The sequence below is a fragment of the Neoarius graeffei genome, chromosome 2 (assembly GCF_027579695.1).
Source record: "Neoarius graeffei isolate fNeoGra1 chromosome 2, fNeoGra1.pri, whole genome shotgun sequence".
NCBI lineage: Eukaryota > Metazoa > Chordata > Actinopteri > Siluriformes > Ariidae > Neoarius > Neoarius graeffei.
In genome coordinates, this window is record NC_083570.1 from 69,197,878 (window position 1) to 69,208,524 (window position 10,647).

The window sequence follows — 10,647 nt, forward strand, 5'->3', positions numbered from 1 at the left end:
ACTGAGTGTTGGAATGGACAGAATATTTTTGTGTGTACTTTAGCTTACCATAATGTAATATTTTATTTGAACCTTTTTAATTTATAAGAAGGTGTTTTTTTTTTTTTTAATGTATTAGAGAGGAATTATCTTAATTGTATTGCATGTGGTTCAACTGGCATCATGTAATCAATGTAATGTTTAGGTAGGTGTCATCTGCATAACTGTTTAATACTTGAACATAATGTCCTCAGTGTTCTTAATGAATGGAAATTTGGTTAACTGCAGGGAGGGGGAATATAACTAAATCCCCTCCTGGTAATGCACAAGTTTGACAGGCATAATGTAATGAACTGATGAACACAAAATTAAACACACAGGAAAAGCTATAGTGAATGTTGGTTGAATATTTCAGTCTGGCCCTAATATAAGGGCATATTCTCTGGCATTGGTTAAAATTCACAATTTTGCAAAAGTTGCATATTTATAGTAATGTAGTGGTCAGTACAAATATTTATTTACCAATCCAGTGAATGAAAACCCGGAAATGAATGTTACACATGAGAGCTGTACCAGGCACTGTATAAAGCTAAGTGCAGTGTCGTGAAATGGTCTTATCTGCAAACCTGAGGTATGCAACTGGAGTCATACTGAACATTTAGTAGAAATGTATCATTTTATCCTACAAGCTTTTTTTTTAATACTCTGTTTAAAAAAAAAAAAAAAAATTAATTGCTCCATGTGTCCGAAATCACTCACTATATAGTGAGTTCACCATTTTGTAGTGCTGTCCGAATGTAGTGAGGATTATTATACTCTATAGTGCACTCAAAGTATCCCACAATGCAGCATGAAAAGTAGTGTACAACCGATGGTCACTAACCAAGCTCTCTCTCTTATTTATTTATATATATATATATATATATATATATATCAGCTGGATAGTACAGTGGTAATGCTCACTGACTACGACGCAGGAGATCGGGGTTCGAATCCCGGTCGGGGCAAAACATCATCCAGTAAGGGTCCTTAGGCAAAAACCCCTCATGATATATCAGCATACCTCAGGAATGAGTGAAAACATAACTGATAGAGTCATACCGGCTCAGACGTCGCCCGGGTCAACAAGGTCTGCGTCAGTTGCTAGGGAACCAGGGCAAACTGATGAGAAATGGGCTACTGGAACAAGACATCGATGGACGAGGACAGAAAATACGGAGTTGCTGGAATGCTACTATACAAGCAGTCCCAGAGAGAGGGGATACATGCAGAGAATGTGGGACCATTGGATACTTCGAAACCCACATTCAAGGCTAACAAAGAAACAGCTATTAGCCCAGTGTTCCAACATCCATAATCGAAATCTGCTATCACAACTAGAGATTAATGAAATACAACAACGATGCTACGGCAAGGGGGAGCCAGGAAGACAGGTCAGTGGGGAGATGTCATCATCCCCACAACCAGAGATTGGGTACCAAGCCCCAACAGCTAACAGCCTCAACACAAGAGCTGCTGACCTGAGAAGGAAGATCGTGACCCAACTGGAAACCTGGAGCCCCCGACGAATACCGAAGCTGAGTTGCCAAGTACCTTCAGAAGATCTACTAGTAGATGTGAATGCTGCTCTGAAGACAATCTCCACAAGAACCATCACTGAGACCAACAAGCTGATACACAGTACAGCAACAGTAATCATGGAGATGCTTGGACACAAGGTGGGCTCAGGACATAACAAACAGTATCCACCATGGAAGAGACGATTAGAGGCCAAGATAAAGGCAGCAAGGAGAGAAGTTAGCCAGCTAGCTGAACTACAGAAAGGGAACATGGTGAATAAAGGGGTGCCCAGGAAGTACAACTCACTCTCCATACCAGAGGCACTCGAAACTGCCAAACAGCGACTAACAGCTCTGGCCACCCGGTTGAGGAGATACACCAAGGAAGGAGAGGCCAGGAGAATAAACAAGCTGTTCTCCACTGAACCAGCCAAGGTGTACTCTCAATGGCAGGGGAACAACAACCGGTCAGACCCACCAAGAGCTGAGGTGGAAAAATACTGGAAAGACATATGGGAAAGAAAGGCATCACACAACACCGATGCCCAATGGTTAGTGGACCTAAGAGCTGACCACAGCAACCTCCCAGAACAAGAACCAGTAACCATCTCAATGGCAGACATCCAAGAAAGAGTGTCAAAGATGAAGAGCTGGACAGCACCAGGCCCCGATATGATCCATACGTACTGGCTGAAGAAGCTAACTGCACTCCATGAACGCCTAGCAGCACAGATGAACCAGCTGCTGAGGGATGGAACCCACCCAGAATGGCTAACCCAAGGCAGGACAGTCCTAATCATGAAGGACCCCCAGAAGGGACCCATCCCATCCAACTACCAGCCAATTACCTGTCTCTGCACAACATGGAAGGCCCTGTCAGGCATCATTGCGGCAAAAATGAGTAAGCATGTGGCTCAATACATGAGCGAGGCACAGAAAGGAATTGGCAGTAACACCAGAGGAGCCAAGCACCAGCTACTGGCCGATAGAACAGTCGCCCGAGACTGTAAGAAGAGACAGACCAACCTGTGCACTGCCTGGATTGACTACAAGAAAGCCTACGACTCAATGCCACACACATGGATACTGGAATGTCTGGAACTGTATAAGATCAACAGGAACCTAAGGACCTTCATACAGAACTCAATGGAAATGTGGAAGACAACCCTAGAGGCCAACTCAAAACCCATTGCCCAAGTCAACATCAAGTGCGGCATATACCAAGGAGATGCGCTATCACCACTGCTGTTCTGCATAGGCCTGAACCCCCTCAGTCAGATCATTACGAAGAGCGGCTACGGGTACCGATTCCGTAGTGGGGCAACAATCAGCCACCTGCTCTACATGGATGACATCAAGCTGTATGCCAGGAACGAGCGAGAAATAGACTCGCTGATCCACACCACCCGGATCTACAGCGATGACATAGGGATGTCATTCGGATTGGACAAGTGTGGCCGGATGGTCTCAAAGAGAGGCAAGATGATCCGGACTGAGGGGATTGACCTACCAGAGGGCAACATAGGTGATATCCAAGACAGCTACAAGTACCTTGGCATCCCACAGGCTAATGGAAACCATGAAGAGGCCACAAGGAAGTCAACCACAGCCAAATACCTCCAGAGAGTAAGGCAGGTCCTGAAAAGTCAGCTGAATGGTAAAAACAAGGTCCAAGCCATCAACATGTACGCACTACCAGTCATCAGATATCCCGCTGGTATCATAAACTGGCCAAAGGAGGAGATAGAAGCCACAGATATCAAGACTAGAAAGCTCCTCACCATGCATGGAGGGTTCCACCCCAAGTCCAGCACCCTGAGACTATACACTAAGCGGAAAGAGGGAGGCCGAGGGCTAGTGAGCGTCAAGACCACGGTCCAGGATGAAACATCGAAAATCCGAGAATACATCAGAAAGATGGCCCCAAAGGATGAACTGCTAAGTGAATGTCTCAGGCAGCAGAACCCTGATGAGAGTGCAGAGGAGGAGGAGGAACAGACAACCTGGAGAGACAAACCCCTACATGGCATGTACCACCGTCAGATAGAGGAAGTGGCTGATATCAAGAAATCCTACCAGTGGCTGGATAATGCAGGACTGACAGACAGCACAGAGGCACTAATCATGGCAGCACAAGAACAGGCCATAAGCACAAGAGCCATAGAGGCCAGGATCTACCAGAGTAGATCAGACCCAAGATGCAGACTGTGCAAAGAAGCCCCTGAAACAGTCCAGCACATAGTAGCAGGGTGTAAGATGCTAGCTGGATCAGCGTACATGGAGAGGCACAACCAAGTGGCTGGGATAGTATACAGGAACATCTGCAACCAGTATGGAATAGAAATACCCAAGTCCCAATGGGCCATACCACAGAAGGTGGCTGAGAACAACAGGGCCAAGATTCTGTGGGACTTCAGCTTCCAGACTGACAAACAGATCCTGGCTAACCAACCGGACATAGTGGTGGTGGACAAAGAGCAGAAGAGGGTGGTGGTGATAGATGTGGCGATCCCAGCTGACGCCAACATCAGGAAGAAGGAACATGAGAAACTTGAGAAGTATCAAGGGTTGAAAGAGCAGCTGGAACGGATGTGGAAGGTCAAGGGTTGCGTGGTCCCCGTGGTAGTGGGGGCACTTGGGGCAGTAACCCCCAAACTGGGAGAGTGGCTCCAGCAAATCCCAGGAACAACATCTGAAGCCTCAGTCCAGAAGAGCGCAGTCCTAGGAACATCGAAGATACTGCGCAGAACCCTCAAACTCCCAGGCCTCTGGTAGAGGACCCGAGCTTGAGGATGACATGGATACCACCCCCCCGCCGGGGGTGAGAAGGAGATTTTTTTTTTTTTTTTTTTTTTGCGGTCATGCTGGGGTGGGTGAATGGACGGAGGAAGAAACACCATTATAAATGGACATTCAAGTACAGTTAAAAATAGTAAGAGAATAGAAAAGAAGCTAAAATAGAATAAGACAGATAAAATACAAGTTACAGTACAGAGCGAGGAATTAATCAAAAGCCTCACATTTGATTTTAATAAAAGGCAGCGGCAAAGAAGAAAGTATTCAGCTTTGATTTAAAAGAACTGAAAGATGCAGCAGATGCAAAGTACTCCGTATTGATTAATGTGGGAAATACGCTCAGTATAATATGGATGGATCACAAAAATACATGCATGTATTTATTATTTTGAAGACCCGCCAGCCAACTGATCTGGCGTGTTTTAATTGTGCAACAGTAATGACGTAAACAACCATGATGGAGTAGTGTCTGAAAGCGGGGTCCCCCCCCCACACAGTTTTACTAATGAGCTCACAATTTAGTCCTCTATATACTCGTACTAATTCCCTATATAGTGAGTAGGGAGTAGTAAACGAGTGAGTGACTTCGGACACAGGGGTGGACTTGGGGCATAACAAATACCCAGATAGTGATTTCAGCCTTTGAATAATGCACCTCAGTCCCCTAACTGGGTATTGGAATACCCATACAAATCTCTAGTAATGCTGTTTTGTTTTTTGTTTTTTTTCTTTCAGACATCACTGTTTGGGGAAGGCACTTACCTGACCAGTGACCTTAGTATGGCTTTTATCTATAGTCCCCATGGAAATGGATGGTGTGATAGTGTCCTTGGGCCAGTACTGAGCTGTATTGCCTTGTGTGAGATCATTGATCATCCAGATGTGAAGTGTCAGGTAAAGAAGAAAGGTAATGTACCAAATCAAGAATAGTGCCATCTATTACTTGCCTGTTCAGAAATGATGTTTGCCATGATAATGACCAATATTTTGTTTTTCTTCTTAATGTACAAGTAATTATTGTACTACACTTTGGCCTCTAAATGCTATTCATAAACATCTAGTTGTCTTTACAACAGTTTGATATATAATGAGAGGGATAGTACCAATCAAAAGTTTGGGGACACGTTCTAATTCAGTGGGTTTTCTTTTATTTTTATTAATTTAAAATACATGTTATGATGGACTGTTTACTTAGTTGAGTGGTTCTCAACCTAATATGGATGACTACAGTTGTGGAATAGGGCTTTTTACTGTTTTTTATATACACACACTGTGTAAGTTTTTTTTTTTTATTTATATATATATATATATAAGGGCTGTAACGATGCACCCAACTCACGATTCGATTCGTATCGCGATTTTTGACCCACGATTCGATACGCCCACGATTTTTTTAAATGTTTTTTTTAAAGTAGTAAATTTTGACTTATTAACATTTACTTACTTACATTAACTATTTAATAACAAATAATTCAGACCACTGCAGAGAATGAATAATATGTATGCAAAAATGAACAAATGTATATCCAAAGATTGTTTTATTTCTCAAAATAATACTGTTGAGCCGGAAGCTCTGTTTTTTTTTTTTTCGGTTCTGAAAGTCATTTTTCCAAATCGTGTAAATCCGTTAAGATTTTTTTTTGGGGGGGGGGGGGGGGTGGCTCTCTCACTGTCTCACTCTCATAGGGCCAATGATTTTCTGTGATCGCGGAAAACAGATGGAAATTACGGAATTTTTATGGTGAAACATTGCTCGCGTGTCAAAATGTAACTGCTGCAGAAGGCTTCCACCCAAGCAGACATGCCTTCAGTGTTGCCAGATATTGCTAACGTTTTCCACCCCAAAATATGTTCAAAACCAGCCAAAAAGCACCTAAACCTGCCCAATCTGGCAACACTGCATGCCTTTCCGGTCAAGTGATTGTGATTGGCTTGTGGCACACCTAGCCAGCCAATAAGCTGCTTGTTTATAGATTCGCTCCCCGCATCGCAACCAAAATGGCGACCGCTTAAAAGAAACGAATGCTCTGCCAGTAGCGAGTGTGGACGTTGCGTGACTCGCAGAAGATTGTCGCAGGTCGGCGAAAAAACGACTTACTAATAGATATAAAAAATAAAAGTAATTTAAGTAAGTTTAAAATGTAATTTAAATAAAAAGTAAAGTATTCATAAATTGAAGTTTGGAAGCGCCTCTGTTTTTGGGCTGAGGAGAAGTTTGAAAGGGTGTACCGCGATTCTGCCTTCTTGTATCGCGATATGGATCGTGGCTCTGCGTATCGCGATTTCGATACGCATATCGTTACAGCCCTTTTTATTTATTTATTTATTTATTTATTTATATAGAAATTGCACTGATTTAACTTTTGACGAGGCACCTGTTAATTGAAAAGCATTGCAGGTGACTCCCTCATGAAGCTGGTTAAGATAATGCCAATAGTGTGTAAAGCATCATCAAGGTAAATGATGGCTACCGTGAAGAATCGAAAATATGAAACACCGTGTTTTTTGTTTTGTTTACCACAATTCCGTATGTCTTCCCTACGCTATTTCATAGTTTTGATGTCTTCACTATTGTTCTACAATGTAGAAAATACTCAAAATACAGAAAAACTTATGAATGAGTAGGGGTGTCCAAACTTTTGATTGGGCATGTGTGTGTTTTTGTGCATCTGATTAATTTTATTTATTTGACACGAGAATTTGGTCTAAGATGTGCTAAAATATTTTAGACTCTGAGAGCCTTGACCGCAAGCGTTTGAGGGCAAGGAATAGTGAAGGTGGGAACGTGCCAGAGAAGTACTTTGTGGTCACCAATAACGAGCTGCTGAGAGTAAAGTACCTGCTGGTTTACTCTCAGAAACGTTATAGGACCAGGTGAGATTTTCTTATACATTCTGATTGCAGAAGGTTGAGGTTGTATAATTAAGCAATATCGCACGAGAAAGTGTGCCATTGTACTTGATCAGCCCAGTTGTTATTCTTGGCTAATTATTAGTAAATTTTATTACTATAAACTTGTAAACTTATAAATGTACAAGTTTATCTACAGTAAATTTTTAATTTTTCTTCATACTTCTATGTATGTATTTAGTTAAATGTATGTGAGGGGGAAATACTGTATAAAAAGTCCTTTTTAAAATGAGTAAATATTTGATTTATACTTTCATGGATTTTTTTTTTTTTTTTCCCCCTCCTGTTCTTTCCCCCTCCCCGCTCCTAAAAGACATGCTCAACGGACATCGTGGCTGGTCAGACACCATTTTGCCATTATGATGGGTCTCTACCTTCTACTCCTCATATTCATTGGTGCCTTCAATTCTACTAGTTTTCAGTCATTTTGGCATCGAATATTCCGGTGATCCAACTTTTCATCACCTTTGCCTTGTTTCCAAAGTGCCTTTTTCTTTGGTTCACAAAGATCACTTAAGAATTTAGTTTAAGACTTGCAGTGAATGTAATGCTCAGGAAACTCTGAACATTTTATGTCAGTTAGTGTATATACTGCAGGCACAAGTATTTTAATATGCATTTATTAGCTTTTTTTCAGTAAACACTTCTGAGAAATGGTATGAGAGAGGAGGCCTGCTTGTCTAGGCTGTGGGATTGCTTTTTTGTTTTTAAATAACACTGTACAACCCAAAATAAGAAGAAAAAGTTGGGACAGTATAGAAAATGAAGGGGGAGGGGGGGAAAAAAAGCAGTGATTTTCTAAATTTACTTTGACTTTTTTTAAGAAGAAAGAAGGAGAAACCTTTTTATTTGTCACATGCACACACCAAGCACAGTGAGATTCATCCTCTGCATTTTAATTCATCTGAAGCAGTGAACACGCGTGCACACAGAGCAGTGGGCAGCCACACTACAGCACCCGGGGAGCAGTCAGGGGTTTGGTACCTTGCTCAAAGGCACTTCAGCCCAAGGCCACCCCTTGTTAACCTACCGTAACTGCATGCCTTTGGACTGTGGGGGGAAACCGGAGCACCCAGAGGAAACCTACACAGACAGGTGGAGAACATGCAAACTCCACATAGAAAGGCCCTCGCCGGCCGCTGGGCTCGAACCCAGAACCTTCTTGCTGTGAGGCGACAGTGCTAACCACGACATCACCGTGCCGCCAGTTTAATATTTAATTGCAAACAGTATGAACCCAAGATATTTCATGTTTTGTCATTCCTGCATTTCAGGCCTGCAACACATTCCAAAAAAGTTGGGTCTGGGGCAATTTAGGGCAAGTAATGAGGTAAAACCATTAATGTGATTTGAAACAGGTGATGTCAACAGGTGATTATCAAATCGTGATTATACACACAGTATCCAGGAAAGGCCTTGTATTTTGAGGAGCAAAGATGGGCTGAGGATCTGTTAGTCGACAAATGTGTGAGAAACTTCATGAAGTGTTTAAAAACAATCTTCCTTAAAGAAAGATGGGAAGAGATTTGGATATTTCACTGTACAGTGCATATCACCTAAAAGATTCAAAGAACCTGAAGAAATTTTGAAGCTTAAAGGGAAGGGGCGCAAATCTAAGCTGAACACCCGTGATCTCGGATCCCTCAGACAGCACTGCATCAAGAACCGTCATTCATCTATAGCTGATATAACTACATGGGCTCGGGAATACTTTGGCAAACCTTTGTCAAGCACTACAGTACAGAGTTGCATCCACAAATGCCAGTTAAAACTTTTACCGTGCAAAAAGGAAACCTTATGTTAACAATGTCCAGAAGTGCCATTGACTTCTCTGGGCTCTGATGCATCTAGGATGGACCATCACACAGTGGAACCATGTATTATGGTCAGACGAATCAATATTCCAGGTCTTTTTTTTTTTTTTTAAAGAAATGTACACGATGTGCTCTAGACCAAAGACAAAAAGGACCATTCAGACTGTTACTGTAAGTCCAAAAGCCAGGGTCTATCATGGTATGGGGTTGTGACGGTGCCCTTGGTAACGGTAACTTACACTTCTGTGATGGCAGCATTAATGTAGAAAAGTACACTGAGATTTTGGCGCAACATATGCTGTCTTCAAAACGACATCTTTTCCAGGGATATTTCAACAACACAAATGTAAAACCTCATTCTGCACATATTACAAAGGCATGGCTGTGGAAGAAGAGGGTGTCTGTCCCCAAGAGTGTGTGGAGAATTTTGAAATGAAAAATATAACAATGATGACCATGTACTGTTGCATGGAGTAATACCTGTTTACAGGAAAAATTGGACAAAATAACATCTGAAATGGTTCTTCACATGGTGTCTTCAGTCCCTAAACATCTTTGAAGTGTTGAGAAGGAATGGCAGCGTTACAAAGTGGTAAATGCTTTACCATCCAAGAATCACAACTGAAATGTTTATTTTAAGATGACAAATTTCATGAGGTAAAATAAATGTTTTTGTATTGTTCTGAGTGCAATAGAAGTCAGATTATTTACAAGTCATTGTTTTCTATTTTAATTTCAACATACCGTCCCAACTTTTTTCTTATTTAGGGTTGTAGCCTGTCATAAATGTTTTATTTTGTATAATAATGGGATAATTACATTAGCTGTACAACCAAATTGAGAGACAAAGTGCTGTCCCTATTGCTACCTGGCTTTACAGGACTGTTCTTGGCCAAGGTCAGTAGCTGCTTACTTAATTATAGGGAACTATTAGTTGACTATAATCACTTTACTGTTTATAGGGTTGAGAGTTGAATTGAATGTAGCCCTTTATAAGTTCCAGTAGAACTGTTTGAGCCATTGCTTAAAATGATTTCTGATCCTGCATTCTTGTACTGTCATGCCTTTTATATAATGTGAGACTCTTGGAATTCTTCTCTTCATAATAGTCCCAAAGTTTTTGTTTAGGAAAGCTTGAATGACATTGTCAATATAGTTGAGTTGGGAACTGTCTTCATGATTGTAGACATAACATTCTTTTAATTTCCTAAATCAAACTAACAGAAGGACAGTAAACTGTGTGTGTGTGTGGGGGGGGGAGTGAAACAAATTAATGAATTTAATGAAATTATATTAAAAAAATGTGCGTTTAAGATGTATTTTACAAATACAATATTGTTCATCTTCAATCATTGTTGTCTTCTAATGTTAGAAATATGGCATATGTCCCTGACCTATTTTTCTGTGAATAAACTTCTAAAGTTGTTTACACATGGCTTAATAAATAATCTCTTTCCGTGATTGTCATGTTTGAGTTTATGTACAAAACTAATATTATTGTCTTTGTTGTACTGTTTTATTGTACCAGACGCCCTAATGGGTTTGTTTTCATCCAATTGTTATCAGTCAAAAACAGTTGCAATCCTCCT

The 10,647-nt window shown here is 41.3% G+C and overlaps 1 protein-coding gene across 2 annotated transcripts in view; it reads left to right on the forward strand.

Annotated features, from left to right (window-relative positions):
- The window catches only part of parp16 (poly (ADP-ribose) polymerase family, member 16), a 25,283-nt gene extending 14,796 nt beyond the window's left edge, over window positions 1-10,487 (forward strand). For both annotated transcript variants that reach the window (XM_060914799.1, XM_060914800.1), the window contains exons 5-7: window positions 5,070-5,241; window positions 7,064-7,208; window positions 7,558-10,487. In XM_060914799.1, coding sequence (XP_060770782.1) covers window positions 5,070-5,241; window positions 7,064-7,208; window positions 7,558-7,693 — 453 coding nt within the window. In that variant the 3' untranslated portion in view covers window positions 7,694-10,487. The remainder of the gene's footprint in view (window positions 1-5,069; window positions 5,242-7,063; window positions 7,209-7,557) is intronic.
- Window positions 10,488-10,647: the final 160 nt, after the last annotated feature.